The sequence below is a fragment of the Manis javanica genome, chromosome 4 (assembly GCF_040802235.1).
Source record: "Manis javanica isolate MJ-LG chromosome 4, MJ_LKY, whole genome shotgun sequence".
Lineage (NCBI taxonomy): Eukaryota > Metazoa > Chordata > Mammalia > Pholidota > Manidae > Manis > Manis javanica.
In genome coordinates, this window is record NC_133159.1 from 36950562 (window position 1) to 36967698 (window position 17137).

At 40.4% G+C, this 17137-nt stretch overlaps 1 protein-coding gene across 1 annotated transcript in view; it reads right to left on the bottom strand.

The window, feature by feature from the left end:
- EFCAB14 (EF-hand calcium binding domain 14) overlaps positions 1–16478 on the bottom strand; it is a 35934-nt gene extending 19456 nt beyond the window's left edge. Inside the window, exons 1-3 of the mRNA XM_017672805.3 lie at positions 15292–16478; positions 13688–13836; positions 7857–8002 (exon numbers count right to left, since the gene is read on the bottom strand). Of these exons, the coding sequence (XP_017528294.3) occupies positions 7857–8002; positions 13688–13836; positions 15292–15473 (477 nt within the window). The 5' untranslated portion in view covers positions 15474–16478. The remainder of the gene's footprint in view (positions 1–7856; positions 8003–13687; positions 13837–15291) is intronic.
- Positions 16479–17137: the final 659 nt, after the last annotated feature.

Sequence of the window (17137 nt, forward strand, 5' to 3'; positions counted from 1 at the left end):
TGATGTCAAGGCACCCCTGGCTTTTAAGCATGTCTGTGATCTCAGAGATCTGTATACTACAGTACCTTGAATAGACCTGAGATCTGGGAGGCAGTAGTAATACCGCTTCTTTCCCTGCCCAATTTAAACACTAGAGCCAAAAAGACAAAGGTAAGTTTTTTTTTTTTACCCTATTCCTGGCAGCTACAAGCTCCAAAAATGTTAACAGAAGATTCAGTGATTACAACACAATCCTTCAACAACTGGATAGGAGGAATGCTAATGATCAAGGACTCCTGAAAGATCTCATTTTTGGTAAAAAATAACACCATAATCATTCACTGAACTTTTGTCCCTGCCCCAAGTGGGAACATACATTATAAAGTAAAAACCCATCACAAAATACAGTCTACAGGAACTGTATCCCAACGATGTGAACAGCACTTTCAACTACTTGGGGATTTGGTTTTGGTCTAACAATGTGATTAATATTTCAAACCCAATAGCTCAACCAAAGCACTACTTTGTACCCTGAGGGGGCTCAATAAATACCCACTGACTTGCTGACTGATATACTGAATGTATTAAAATAGGAATTGGATCAAAATAAAATGTGTCTTCCCTTCTTCTGCTATTTAGGGGTACAATTCTAAATAGCTGACTTCTCCCTTGAATGGGGACCGGGGGAACCTACATAATACTCTTTCAGGCTGCACAGATCATATTCTAATAACTTTGCAGTGTGGCTCAAAACATTCTTGAAAGATTCTTAGTTCCAAAATTCTTTCTGGTCCCTAATTCTAGGAGGCGGACACATATTTACTAATAGCAATTAAATTCACGGAGTAACCACTAGTTTCTGGGTACATGTTACATGCCTAACACTGTGGCAGGCACCAGACAGATATGACAAAGTAAACCTGATCCCCTATTCTTTCCTTTAACAAATGTTTGGCATCTTTTCTGTGCCAAGCACTGTTGACTCTGATGGAGAAGTACAAGTTTTATATAAATATAAAACAGGTATTGTTTCTAGTTTAGAAGTGTTAGTGTGGCATGGGGGAATAGGCAGGGAACAACAGCATGAAAAGGCCTCAGAATACTTTTTCTTTGTAGCATTTCTCAAAGTGACAGTGATTCATTTGTGTGATTATTTAAGGTTTCTCTCCTCCACTAGCCTAAGCTCCATATCATCAAGGACCACGTCTTGTTTTACTTTCCATAATGTGTCTGGCACAAAGACAGGAATTCATTAAGTATTTACTGAATGGATGAATGGCTGAGCATGAACACTGTGTGTCTGGGATGGAGACTGAGAAGGCTAGTCCAAGCAGAGCAGAGGGAAAAGGCCAGGAAGTATAAAGCTAGTTAAGTAGTCAACTCATTTTTCTCACCCTTAAAATGGCTAACACAGTAAAAACTGTTTAATATTAACCATCTCATAGAGATATGTGATGGTTTTAAAATAGGACTACAAATTCTTTGATAGTCCTCCCTTCGAGAGGTGGAATCTAATCCCTTTCCTTTGAGTGTGGCCTGTACTTCATGACTCACTTCTAGTGCACAGAATAAAGTGGAAGAGGCAATGGGCAACTATGGAAACTAGGTCATGAAAAAGCACAATAGCTTCCTCTTTGCTCTCTTGGATCACTCTGGGGAAGCCAGCGGCCATGTTGTGAGCACACTCAAGCAGTCCCGTGGAGAAGCCCATGCTGGGAGAAACTGAGACCTCCTGCCACTAGCCATGCAAATGAGGATCCTTCAGTCCCAGTCAAGCCTTCAGATGATGTAGGCTTGGCCTACATCTTAGCTGCAACCTTAGAGAGATCCTAGCCAGAACCATTCAACTAAGCTGCTACCAAATTCCTGACCCACAGAAACTGTGAAATAATAAATGTTTGTTTTAAGTCATTCAGTTTTAAGATAAACATAACAACAGTAACAGATGACTAATACAGGCTATGAGGATTAAATGAGGTATATAACTAACACTCTTAGCATATACCTGGCACAAACAAAATACCAAATAACTGTTAGCTCTTTAATGGTGAAATTTAATAAGTACTTAAGCATGCAATTCTCCCTAAGTGCTCCAAAATATTCAGACTAATTTTCAACATCCCAACCCTACCCATTTAAAAATGAAATGGCTGAGAAACTCAGCCCACAGAAAGATATTCTCAGCAAACTATAAACTTCTTAAGAGTGGCAATTACATCAAGGAGGTTTTAACCCATGCCTTTAAAAAGATATGAGTATCATCAAGGTTTGAAAAAGACATAAGGAAATTGGCATTCTCATGCATTGGTAATGGAAATGAAAATTGGAGAAGACTTGTTAGAAGTTCATCTAGTAGTATCTGTCAAAATTTGAAATGTTTATATCCTTTATTCAGCAATTTCAGCAATCTATCTTAAAGATTACTTGCTCATGTGCATAAAGATGTATACCCAAAATTATTCACTGCTTCATTATTTGTAATAGCAAAACACTAGAAGCAGTCTAAATGTCTATCACTAAGAATGTAGATAACAAAGCAGGTTATAAAACAATATATACTAAATGATTCCATTTAGTTACACACACATACACAAATTCATATTAAAAACTATTATGCTTTTATGAATGCAAAGAAAGGGACTGGAAGAATGTGGCCCAGACTACTGACAGTGGACACCTATAGGGACAGGGAGTGAGTGAGTGTGTGTGTATGAGTGAGTGATAAGGGCATATACAGAGATGGGGGTTGAAGGAGAGTTTTTATAAGAGTTCTATACATATTTCATTGTTTACATTTTATAACAGATTCACAAATTACTCATGAAATTTTAAAGATAAAAAAGATGGGAAAGAAATATACACATAGCAAAAAGATATCACAAGACTTTGGAAGGAGTCTGACAGATTTACTTGGCTGGCCATTTCTTCCATGTCCTTTCCTGGGCCTTTCCAAGACTATGGTTCACATTCTCAATCACAAAGTGTTAGGAAAGGGTCCTTCCTCCAGGTATGTTTTACTTAGTGTTGCAAAGTATGTACACAATTGGCTCAATACCAACTTGATGGGCAAGAATACGGTTATTCTAAATACCCTATTAATTGTCTGGTTACCTTTTGGCTATCTTGTGAATACCTCGGGGAACAAACTCCCTCCACTGACTATTGGCCAGTTCTTAAAGGGACAAGAAGCTGTGTACTGGGTGGAGTCATCTGGGTAGAATTATTCTCCCAGGTATTGCAATATCCTGAGGCTTGGCAGAGCTTGATGCTAATCACAAGTATCTGAAGAATGGTAATGGCCTCACAAATGGCCAGTGTGGCTAGTTGGCAGCTACCATTTCACTCAAAAGCAGAGTTGCAGCTGAAACCCAATGCAAACTGGATAGTGAGGTACTGTCCCACTTCTCCCTATGACCCAAACACTCTAGACCTAGGGCATCAGCTGCCTCACTAAAAGTGTATGCTCCAGAGAGCTGATTTTATTACCAAACATCACTTAGGACTTCTTACTCATTTACAAGACCTGGACTATACACTGGTCACTAGTGCTCAGCTACATTCCCATACACTGCAAAGCTGGATTCCATCTTTCAGCATTCCTCTCTCAAAGGTGGAATAATGCCAATAATCTGTGGAAAACTGCAGCAAAGATATATGTGCAATTAAAATGGAGAGACCAGAGGCACTCTCCTATTACTATCTCTGGAACTGCTCTAGTCTCTGATAGACATTCTAGAATGTCAGATTGGATTCAAGCATTACAGAACTTATTTCTAAAAGTCACACATTTCAATACAGAGTCTAAAAAGTCAAATTAAGTAGACAACATAAAGAAAAAAATCCTACATTCCAGTCAGAAGATGAATCATGACTTTTCCGCATATTACATGATTTTCGTTAGCAAAATTAAAAACAGCTACTGTTGACCATTTGCTTTTTGGACCATTTTATTCTATGAAGTCTGAAATGATGTTTGTTTTGCTTTGGGGTTAAAATTAAGTGTTCTTTAAATATTAAGAAGAAAAGTTACTAAAACAGACAATCATCAATGAATGATTATGAGCCCTAGTAGGGACCTGACGTCATATCCCATATCCTTTTAACTTGTATCTGTTGAGCACCTACTATATCTTATAGAGGATTTAAACATGGAAGGCAGAATGGGAAACTGGAAAGAAAACATGCTCTTAGGACTTGACTTTTTGATGTTAGCATTGCTACATGGTTGTGTTACCTTGAGCAAAAGACTTAATCTCTTTGAGCCTCAGTTTTCATACCTGTAAAATAGAGATACCACCTTCTACTTCATAGGGTTACTGAAGCCAAAAAAGGAGATGTCACATGTAGTGCATCTGATAGCAGCCTTCACAAAGAAGGCATTTAATGCATGGCAGTTACCATCTTAATTGCCACCGATTACCACTGTTGCCACCATCATGTTCAGAGTACAATATGCAACCTACTAGTGGAGTTAAATACATACACAAATAACTGTCACATCAGGTGGTCACATCACTGGACCAAGTGCCATAAAAGAGACATAGAGCATACTACAGGAGAAGGACCCTCAAGGTCCTTCTTGATGTGGCTCTTACAGACATATCCTTTGTTCTGGCTTCTTTCCATCAAACCATAGCTATAATGAGCTACTAAAAGTCCCTGAATATTCTGTGTGTTTCATTTGTCTATGCTTTTGCACAGAGTCAATTCTTGTTATTCACTGTAGTTATGTCTAGAAAGTCAGAGCAAACACTGAATTAGTCAATACTGAATCATAGCTCCTAAAGGAAATATGGGGTTAGGATCCTGATAGCTCTCTGGTCACAACTTTGTCAACTATCAGTAAAATACAAAACCTTGTTTTATGTGTGTTTCTATTTAAAGATATCTTACTTTATGTATATTGTTGAACTCATAACTGAATGAAGCTTATGTATAACATGCATTTTCTCTTAAGGCACATCAAAGCCTTCTTGTATGCAGGAGTACTAGACAGTACTTCACACTATGCAGGGGATACATTTTAAGCAGCAAAATCACCAAAGAAAGCACAGAAGTGCACACAATGTGATACTCACTACATCATGAAAAGGAATCTTGTTCATAGTGAGAACTGAAACAAGGCAGTGTTGCTTGTTTGACCCCTTCTGGAAACGCTCATGTCAGACAACTCAGATTTTTTGTGACTGTACTCTTGTCACTGAATGTCTGTGAAGGCACCATGAGTAGAGATTTTGGGGTTACAAACAAATTTTAGCAAGTAGGTGAATTTGCAAATATGGAACCTGCAAATGATGAGGATCAACTGTATTAATGTTTTACCTGAAACACCCTTCTCTCTCTCTGCAGAATTCTCCACTGCTCTTTAGGATACAGCTCAGGATATCTGAGAAGCTTTGCTGGACCCCAGCCAGTGTGGGTTAGATACATACATTAAAAATGCACCCCCAGAGCTCATAAGGACCTGCTTATTGCTTATCAGGCTGCTTTACAATTGTTTACTTTTCTCTCTCCTCCATTTGACTGTAAGACCTCAAGGGTAGGAGTGACATCTTTTTTAGTTTTGAATCAAAGGCCTAACTCCTTAAAAGCAGCTCATTAAACATTTGCTGAATTAATGGTCTTCAAAGAAGGGAAGATGACTCCCTATAATGGTTGAGAATGGGTAGGGATGTGAAACCAGAGGTTTTTAGGAGTAAAACAGAAAAGCAAATGAAATTTTAACTACTAGTTTTAAGATTTTCAGTGCAAAATTTGATCTTATTGCAAACTAATGGCTTTTTTGTTTTCAGGATGCATTAACATCAACTCACATGTGATAAGGACAGTTCTTGTTAAGTGATATAGTACATTTTCTTACTGTTTAAGCCACTATGAATGGCCACTAAAAAAAAATTGCCACTAACTGTATCTTAACTGACAGTTACCCTTAGATATAGAAACATGGTTAAATATGAATGTTTATACCTCTTCTGTTCCTCATACTTGGACAGACCATCAAAGAGAGATGTAACAATAATTTTAGAAAATCACTCTGGGAGTGATGAGCACCCTTTAGACCAAGAATGCTCTACTTCACCTCCACCTTTCCTTCTGCGCCCATGCCACAAGAAATTCCCCTGGTTTCACCAGTCAGTCCCACCATCTTGGAAGATCTACTGAAGCTAAAATGGAAAGGGTTTCAGTTCAATCTCTCCCAGTTTAACATATGAAGCCTTAGGCTTGAAGTCAGCTTTCCTGTTTACCTCCCTTCCCAGGTATTTCTTGCATTAAGAATAACAGCCAGGCCAAGAATAAAATGATTTTGTTTCTAGATTCCTGGTTAAAGAGAACTCAGAAACCAAAATATGTAGCAAAGATTTGAAAACCTGTGTGTCCTCTCATACCAAGTACCAATTCCTCTTTGACTCTTCCTGTAATGCTGACTTACTAGGAGATGAGAGCCACTGATGTTGCCTCTTCATCCTGAAAGATCCCATCCTTGCCTTGGAATGACATCCTCCATGACTGACTATCTAAATGAAATCCACAGTTTGCCCCAGTGAGAGATGCTAATTATCTCTCAGTGCTTCTCTGTGGTCTATTTTCATTTGATGTAATTTCTGGCCAAACTGCTCATTTCCTCTGTGAATACAGGAAAGGCCACAGTTTATTCTGTCTTTTCTGCAAAAAAAGGAGTAAACAGTTGTTTTCCCCTAATTACTGAGAATCCAAGGACAAATGATAATGAGTTAATACTAGGTGCTGCAACCCATCAATTATTTCATGAATCATTTAAAAAAATGAAAGAGAACAGAACAGAAAATAAAATACCATAAGGTATCACAATATTAAGGGTAAACTATTATTCCAGAAACTTTTATTTCAGTTACATATATGTATATATGTGTTCACTGGGTAATGATGTAAAACATTTCTTATTGTGGGTTCCAAGTAAGAGTGTGAAAGCCACTGCCCCAGGCCACTGATCTCTGGTCTTAAGTGCTGACTACTGCTGAAAGGTGGGGTAGCTTCAGATATATGAGTATGGTATTCAGCACAGTGCTCCCCATCACTGGATGATTCTGAACTTTGTGACTCCATTCTGAAGAGTGGAGTATCTTCTTACCCGCAGCAAGGATGACGTTTCTATTTATAAGGACACTGCAGGTGTACCATTCATTTGGTACTTGAGTTTTCTCTTCAGTACATTTCTTTCCTAACTAAACTGCAAAACTGAGGACAGGGGTTATAGTTACCTAGCAGCAACAGTAACCCCTTACACATACAAGATGCTCAATCAACATTCTTTGAATAAACCCTTTTCCTTTGACAAATTCCCTTTCGGAATCAATGCCTACTGAGATCTGGCCAATTTGGGGACTGAAAAGCTTGTGCTCCAGACTTGCTTGCTTGGCCAAGGTATTAACCAACTCCTCCTATGCTATTCATTAGCTGTGAATGGTTAGATTTATTTTAGTATAGGGCATAGCACTACACCCCAAGGTTGTGTCTGAAAGTTTGTAAACTCTACTAAACAAAACTGCCATTATCTAACAAAAATGTTATCCATTTTTCTTGAGAGTTAGACAGACACTCTTTTTTGATGCCTAAGCTGTTCCTAAGGAACAGCTGACTCAAAAATATCCAACTCCCTCTAAACTACTCTACTTAGTAAAATTGTGCCTTTGCAGAAAGGGTTAATATTTCAACTATTTGGTAAATGCGTAACTATTACCTATCTTACCTGATATTAGCATGCTGGTATCATAGTATGCAAAACACCATTTCAAAAAGTGAAACAATTTGAAGTGAGCTCCAATTCATACTAAGCAAACAAAACTAAATATTAATACCTTACACAGAAGTAAAATCAAACACTTTTTTTTTTTTTTTACCTGCTTATTCATTTCTGTGACGTTCATCCAGACTTTGTTCAAGCCTAGCTCTCCAGATTCAATCTTCTCAAGTTGTTTTTGTGTGGTGAGTAGTTCTTCATTAAGTTTCGGAATTTCTTGGAATGAGTTCTTCTGATTAGATTCCACTAAAAGCAAAAATAAGAATAATCATAAATAGCCATAAATTTCTCTCATAGATCCAAGAAGAGAAAATGATCAATCACATAGTAGGGAAGAAGACAGATTAATAAAAGTTAATTCTGGGAGAATGATGACTGAATTCATGTCTATCAATTACACTGTTCTTTTATTTATGTATATGTATGTATGTATCTGGCAATACAACTTCTAAAAGTCACATGGCTAAAAATAACAACAAAGAATTTCAGCACAAAGACTTGGACTTGAATTTCAACTCTAGCTTATTGTGATCTTGAGAAAATTGTTCAAATTCTTTGATTCAGTTTTCTCATCTGTCATCCAGAGATAAAACACACTTCACAGGATTTTTAGAATGAGGCGAAAGAACAGTTGTAAAGTACTGAACAGAGCCGGCTGGGTAAGTGACACATAAATGTTAAGTACTAACCAGCTCAATTAAGGAACTTTTTAATTAGTCTGTGAAGATATATAAACCTTACTCCTTTAATGCTTAAGGTGACATGAAAGCTTTTCCCTGTAAATGCTCAAACATGCTTTTCTCTTTCTCAAATTGGTCAAGGTAGGTTCTTAACAACTGTTCAAGTATTCTTAGGAGGACTAAAATTTTAAATCATTTTCATAAACAGCAAACAGTATTTCCTTAAATCTTCAATCAACCCAAAACTTCAAAGTGAAATAGAAGTTAAAACAACATGTTAGGTGAAGTAAAGGGTGAGAGTTGGCCTTTGCTTTGGAAACAGCATCCCTGAATGGTTTAGAGATCTGCCAGCCTAGAGGCAGAGGTCTGAATGACTTTTTCATGAAAAATAAAACATTGGTAACGGCTGGTCCTCCAGAATAAAACCCACATTGTTTTTTTTTTAAAGCCACAGATTGCCTGATTATTTTTATACTTTCTTTATAACCAAAAACCAGCAGAAGGACAGTTATAAAATAATTTGCTAAAATGTAAGCTCTAAGACTTTTTTGGTTTATTTCTGTATGGTCAGCACTTAGAATATACCTGGCACACTTCAGGCACTCAGTATTATTGACCGAATAAATCTGGCCTTTGCTTACCTCTCAACCACATTTCTTGTCACTTTACCTACCTCTTCAATCTACTTTCCAGCTAAGTGGATTTTCCTGACACACCGATGTCTTTAAGCCTCTGTAATTCCTGCCTAGCAGTCCCTTGGCTTGCCACTTCTTCATTTCTGTCTCCTTAGCCTAGTTAATTCCTTTCAAGATTCAGCACAAATAGCTGGGCCCCGACCTTGGACCACCACCATCTCTTTTCCATTACAAATGCTACCCAGCACTTAACACACTGCTGTAACTGTTTACTCCCCAGCTTCCTCCACTGGACTGAAAAAGAGCTGCTTGAGGACAGGGACAAGGTCTCAGGACCCAGCACAGTGCCAGGTACACAGAAGCACTCAAATGCCTATCCAGTGAATAACTGTAGAATATGAATGGGAGTTAATGTTATACTATTCATTTAAAGAAAACGCCAACAAACACCACAAAATCCCCACAAAAATTGGGGCGGTGGTGGTAGTATCCCTACTGCAAACAAGCTCACCATCTGAAAATTCAGAATTACTAAACTAGATATTTTAATTAATTTTCCAAAAATATGTGCCAAATAATTTCCTTATAAATGAAAGACTTCCCTAGATGCTTTTAATGTAACATTTGATTTACACACGATTGTAGGAATACATCCATCTCCTGTAGTAAGCATTTTACCAATTTACATTCATGCAGCGCTTAGCATTTCAATGAATTTCTTTCACATTTTCAGTTGGTTTGGAAAGTAAAACTCAGCCCACACATATCTGCCATTCTGAGGTGGTCAAACATCCCAAATGCAGGATCTACACTTCACAGGAAAGACATAGAAGTGGAAGAGGGAGTAAGACACACACACAAACAACTTGGGTTACAATTATTAACTAATAAACATATAAAGCTGACAAGCCCAGAAAATACTCTGGGTCCTGAGGATTGTACCAGCCAAGAGGGAATCATATTCATTATTTGATTTGGGGCTTTTCAGGAGAGACAAAGCATTTTGACTACATAAATGATAGTATAGCAAACAGACAACTAATGATTACTAATTCATGTTCTTTCAACATAGAAAGCAATTCATTTAAAATTTAAACTGCATCTACCTCATGGTTAAGCATACAGCCTTCGGACAGAACATACATAGTGGGGATAGCAATATTTTATATTTATGCACCTTTTTAGTTTGCAATAAACTTTTATGTAATTATTCCACTTGTTATTCAGTCTCTACCATGAACCCAGCTGTGCACTTAGCATACAAAACACCCTGAAGCTCTCAGTCTAGTGGGGCGCCATCACAGAATTACTATACAGTGTGACAGATGTTACGACAGAGAAATGCCCCAAGTGCTTCAGTAGCAGAAATACATCTTTATGTTTTATGAATGGGAAAATGAAGATTCAGAAAGAAAAGTGACTTGTCCAAACTTGACAACTAATAATGAGTAACCCAGGATTCAGCAGTCAAACCTGTTGCTCCTAGAACCAGCACTCTTTCTAGGGTCACGGACACTTACATCCTAATGCCCTCATTAGCACAAGCCCATTTTTCCCCCCTGTTTTTATTATTTATTTATTTATTTATTTGGTATCATTAATCTACAATTACATGAAGAACATTATGTTTACTAGGCTCCCCCCTTCACCAAGTCCCCCCCACATACCCCTTCACAGTCACTGTCCATCAGTGTAGTAAGATGCTATAGAATCACTACTTGTCTTCTCTTGTGTTGCACAGCCCTCCCCGTGCCCCCACCTCACATTATACATGCTAATCGTAATGCCCTCTTTCTTTTTCCCCACCCTTATCCCTCCCTTCCCACCCACCCTCCCCAGTCCCTTTCCCTTTGGTAACTGTTAGTCCATTCTTGGGTTCTGTGATTCTGCTGCTGTTTTGTTCCTTCAGTTTTCCTTTGTTCTTATACTCCACAGATGAGTGGAATCATTTCGTACTTGTCTTTCTCTGCCTGGCTTATTTCACTGAGCATAATACCCTCTAGCTCTATCCATGTTGTCGCAAATGGTAGGATTTGTTTTCTTCTTATGGCTGAATAATATTCCATTGTGTATATGTACCACATCTTCTTTATCCATTCATCTACTGATGGACATTTAGGTTGGGCACAAGCCCATTTTTAAGTTATGTACTAAATGACCAAACTCTGCCAATATGACCAACCATAAAGGAGATGCCTGGTTTCTTAACACTTTCCTTCTCTTTCCTTCACTCTAGTGTTTCCTAGATGCTTTTCCTTCACTCTAGTGTTTCACAGGTGAGGGACAGAGAGAGATGGTTGGGAGTAGAATCTGTCTTATAATAACTGGGAGCGTCTTCTGAAGTATCTGGTTCTAGGAGAAAAATACTGAACTAAGAGTTTCAAGGCCAGCCAGAGCCTTTAGCTTAAGATCAAGTTACTTCTTGACCACAAGGAAAAACACCAAGCCTATCTGCTCTGCTCTTTGCTTCAAGTATTGCAGCAATCCTGCTTCCTTACCTCACAAGTGTCTTTGAAAATTTATTGAAATAAACAGCAAAGGCTCTGAATTTCTCAAAAAGGTATTAAAGCCAGACCAGCAGGTGGCCTTGAGTCAGTAATTTCCACTGTCCTCTCTTGACACACAAGAAATAAAAATAACTTTATGAAAGATATTTAAAGCCCAAGTGCAATTTAAAAACTATTTAAACTTAACAAGATTGACCTTAAAAAACTCTTGGACAAGTAGTCCACAAAGGTTCAGCCTATGGACTATGCCCCAGGCCCCACCCTACCCTCTCTCAGGAAGTCCTACTGCAGACATTACAGGTGCTGGCCTTTCTGTTGTAGCAAACCAAAGCCACCAAAGCAGCTGGACTGGCAACTCCAAATCTGCTTCTCTCAGCTGGCTGACAAATGTAGTCAGGGTCCCAGGGGAATGTTGCTCAGTGGTAGAAAGCGGGTCTCCCAGTCCTGAGTACAATTCCTAGCATCTCCTGAATATAGTATTCCCAGGGATTGGTATTAACAAGTCCTCAATAAATATTTGTTGACTATTTGATTACCAGGGCTATTACATGTATACACTTCAAATACCCACATCTGAACAAAGAAATTCACTGAAAAGCTTGATTAGGTATAAATTACATGGGTGTCTCATAAACACAGGCACAGAGCAGATTGAGAAAGGAATCCCTGGAGTGTAGAATTGAGCAATGTTTTAAAATGCATGAATAAGCAATTGCTATACATGATCAAAACAAGCTGTAGTACAAACCTAGGAGGCCCAACTAATTATGAAGAGATGATGGAACAGACAGGTGTCTTCAGTCGTTATTTATAGTTACATGCTGTTCCTGAGAACCTCACTTCCAAGTTATGGTTACTACTTACAAAAGAAAACACTGGCCTTAAAAACACCTTGCAACACGGCTATGTAAGGGAATCAGTAAGGAGGGAAAATGACTGGAATACAAATCTTATATGTGCTCTGATTCCACAAGTTGATAAAATATACAGGTCAGGGTGATTCTGACAGAAAATCGTGGCTTACTCAATCCCATTGCCTGAATCAGAGGGTCAGAAGAAAACCAAAGTTAACATTTCAAGTTTTTTTTTTCCCAAGCAACATCTCTGGAACATCATTAACACGCTAACTAAGGATTAGTTGTCCTTAGGTCAGGTTTGGAGCCGGAATAACTGCAGGCAGCAGAGAGAAGTTGGGGTGAAGGAAAGCTAGGATGTTGTGATCTCCTATGGCTTAACATGGGATGTAAGGAAACAGCTAATTCTACTTCTAAGGTCAGGTTTCCTTATGACCTTGAGAAAGCCTGATGGTCAGTTTCTTGGTATGTTAATGTTGCTACTAAGGTTAGGGTGTCTGTAATTAACTTGAAACAGGTTTCTTTGCATAGAAAATTAACCCTTCAAACCTAGACCCAAAGATCTCAGTGTTGCTAAAGAAAAATACTGAGGTTAAATCTGGTTGAAGCAACTATGCAAACACACCTTTCAGAAAAAGTACTCTGGATGCGCAAAATAGAACTTTTTAACTTAGGATGTATAAAACTCTTCAACTTAAAATAAGTCTCTTAACCTTTAAAACTTGCTCATGAAACAAGTATTTATTTGTGCCTTAGCATGCAGTAAGCACTCCACAAATGCTGGCTATTACTATTGCTCATTTTTATGTTTTCATATGGTTTTTCTTAAGAGGAAACTGGTTGACAGACATGCCTACATTCTTTCTCAAGCAGCTTTGAGGAGGAAGGAAATAACCCAGTGTTGCTATTGCCACTTTAAACGTAAGGAGGTATTAAGTGACAACAAGTGGAGGTTAATCAAAGTTCTATACTCCTGGACTTTAGTGCTTCCCTTCTGCACTCTAAGTACTGACTACAATGCCACTATTTCAGAAGGCATTTGTCTTGATGGCGCATAAGAACCGTTTTTTGTTTGTGGGTTAAAAAAAATATATATTCCTACATTCAAGCTGACAGTTAAGAAAGTGTATAAAAATGCTGCAAGGAATATACAGTTGCTTCAACAAAGTGAGCAAAACTATTAATTCAGCATGGTCCACTTTATCCTAGAGGCTGGAAGAGTCCAAGACTATACTCTGAAAAGATGAGCACTTACTTGTTCTAAATTTTTCCTTGAGGGCATCCAGATCCTCCTTCAGAGCAACTTGCATCCACACCAAGCCAACGCAGGCCACGACACAGGCAGCAAGGATGACAAAAGCACAGAAGGGATAACAGATCTTGCAGCATCGTAAATAGTCTCCCCTGATCATAAGAACAAATTCAACCAGGAGTACAAAAGTGATTATGAGTACAGCTTTATTAGAAATAGCACATGTATGCTACTACACAATTATCTTCTCTAATGAACAACTAGTTGATTTACCGGGGAATATAAAGTAACACACTTAAATCTGAACAGCAGGTTAAAAATGACTAAATAATATGACCTATGAGGAGTTTCTATTGGATACAAAGGTTTCAAACTTCACATGACACAGAGGAAGCTCCTCTGGGGGGTCAAGGAAGCACCTGTGGGCACTGATGCTCACTACCATCATCTTGAAGTCAAGTCTTTGGAGACAAACTAATGTTAGGGAAGTGTAAACACCTGAGCTTCTCTGCAATTCCACTGCACTGTAATTTATCTGTTTCTATCTCTCCAACACACACTCACCCTAGTGGGCCATTTCAGATTTTTGAAACTTCATTCACTTTAAGCAAGTTTTAATGCAAACATTAATTTAAGAAATAGGAACTGTACATTTATTTAAATGGACACTTGGTACATTCTAGCTTATTTTCTCAGAAGGAAACAGAGAAAAGGGTTAGATTTCACACCAAACTTTAACCAGCAGTCAAGGGTAAGCTAACCCAACAGGGTAACCCCTGAGTAGGATTACCTTTAGCTACCTGATATGACAAAGCTTATTAGAAATCAAATTCTTCCTTCAACAAAATAAAAGGACACACTCTAAACAAACAAGAAAACTTCAAATAAAGGATTTAATCTTTTTTAGTACCCCAACCTTCTGCCTAGTCCTTGCTTCCACATCCTCAGTGGAATACTCTTTTCTTTTAGTGTGCTCCCTGAGAGGGTCCAAGGGTACCTTCAAGGTTCCCTTCAGCCCTTTTCCACCCTGAGCCCCAATTCCCAATGTCCTCAAAGCTCAGTACTGGATTTGTCTAGTGGCTGCACCATCTAAAAGTAGTTTGGGAAAAAGTTGCCTCTTCTTCTTGTCCCCTGCCTTTCATCAACTGTCAAGGCTCATACTTTCTTCAGTACATGCCTCACCACATTCTCCCACCACCAAGATTCAGACTCACCAAGAGTGCAAAAAATAATTCACAATCTTAAGGTCCCTATTTGTCCTACACTTTTTAAAAGGGGCTAGTCCCAAAAGCTTCTCTGCTTCTATTGTACCTATTCTTTGCTACTCCCAATTCAGTTTCTCAGGGTTCTTGGCACATCCCCAAGTCCACACTTCACCCTAGATTCAAAGCTTTTCTTTATACACTTAAGTGGTAGATCTCTAACTCATCATTCATTCAGAACCTGAACTCATTTTCTTCCTAACATCTTTTCTCCGTCCTTGCCTTCCAAGTCTTCACCTTTTTTTTCTTCCTAAGAACTTCCTTCTCCTTCCCTTGAATTTGCTCCCTTGGTAATGCAAGGAGATGCCTTTTCCCCATCCCACCCTCCACCACTGCATCACTCACTTGACAAAGCGAGAGCGATTTCCAGCCACATCGAATTCCTCTTCCTCCTCGGAGCTGGATTCAGAGTCTGAGGCAGGAGGCTCAGTGCGAAGAAGGCGGTGTCCTGAACCTTTCTTGGGCTTCTTTCTCCGGCTGTCCCCCGCCAAGCCGATCAATGCATTCAGCTCTTTGCGCTTTTTCATCTTCTTGTGTGGGGTGAGTGGAGCTCCCACTCCCGAGTTGCCAGGTTCGTACCCAACGCCCAGTTCTCTCGTTGCCTTGGAGCTGCCTTCCAGGGTGGGGAATCCTGGGCCAGAGCCCCTGGTCACTCCCACCCAGGGGTGGGACTAACCAGATCTGCTGGGGGATAGGGACTGGAGCCCAAAGGAACCTGGAACTCAGATGGGTGGCGGATGCCACATAGAGATGGCCAGGAAGTTGGTGATCCAAATGGGTAAGACCCAGGGCTTGGAGTGTCAGATAAGGTGGAAATGGGGCCGACCTTTACCTCCGAAGGGATAAAAAGCCCAGTTAAGAATGAGAGATTCTCGGCCCTGATAAGTAGATAATATTTCTAAGCGCGCTCCAGTAACTGGGGAAGAACGCACAGATGGGTGTTTTGGACTTCCGGGGCAGGATTTCCAACGGAGAGATTAGAAACTTGTTTTTGAATGGGAGGAAAGGGGAGATGTCGAGCAAAACAGTGGGAATGCACTAATTCCTTCCTAGCCGGAGAGACGGCAGTAGGAGGAGGCAGCCGCTAAAATCTCGACAACGCCTGAGCGCCGAGAAAATGCCAGGGTCTGGGGTGATTACCGTCCGGAGTTTGAAGGAAGCCCAAGACCTAGGATGACCAAGAGCCCGGGTCGGAGGTCTCGACTTGAGAGAAGCCAGTCCTGTGCCTAGAGAGACCCGGCCCTGCTGCTGGGGCCTGGGGAGCGGGGTGCGGTGGGGAGACGGTGGCTCAGCCCACCCGAAGCGCTCCTGCCCAGAGTCTGAGGTGTTCCGGCACGGGTGACCTCGGCAACTCACACGCGCTGCCTCCACTCAAGCCACGACTCCGACTTCTGCTCCAGCTGCGGCCGCGGCTGCTCCCGACAATCTGATGGCAGCAGCGGCGGCCGCGGGCTCCAAACCCGAGCCATCGCTCCGGCCTCCGTTCACTTCCCCTTGGGCATCCGCGGCGGCGACGCCTGCCAGTAAGTCGCTCTTCCATTGGCCATCCGTCGGGAGACGTCACACCCGGGCGCGCGCGGTGGTGAGGAGGTGGGACGTTAAAGGGGCCTGGGCTGAGGCGAGGGCTGCGTTCTGACTGCGGGTGGGGGCGGCCCCGCCCCGCCCCCGCCCCGCCCCGCCCCGCCCCCAGGAGTGCCTCTTGGGTGGTGAGGCTCTGCAGACGCGAGCGAGTTTTGTTTTGCTTTGATCCCAGGCGGTGGATGGCAATCCCCCAGCTGCCCGACCTGCTATAAAGTTCAGTTTGCTGAGTCCCCAGGTGTGATCTGGACTGACCCAGCCTAGAGGCTCCGCCCCTCTGGCCCGCATACTGTTTATTAAAAGTTTAGGAGTATTACATATTAATGACCCCGTTGAACACTAATTCATTCCACACATATTGAGAGCTTACCACATCAGGAGCACTTCTAGCGCTGGGATACAGCAAAGAACAAATAACTACTGTCCTTGCCTTCCTACGTAGGATCGCCAGATTTAACAAATAAAAATACAGGACACCAGTAAAGTCTGAATTTAGGATAAACAACGATTTTTTAAAAAGTATAAGTGTATCCCATCCAGCGTCTGGGACATCTTCATACTGAAAAGTTAATTATTTTTTAAATTTGGAATTCAAACTTAACTGGTTGTTCTA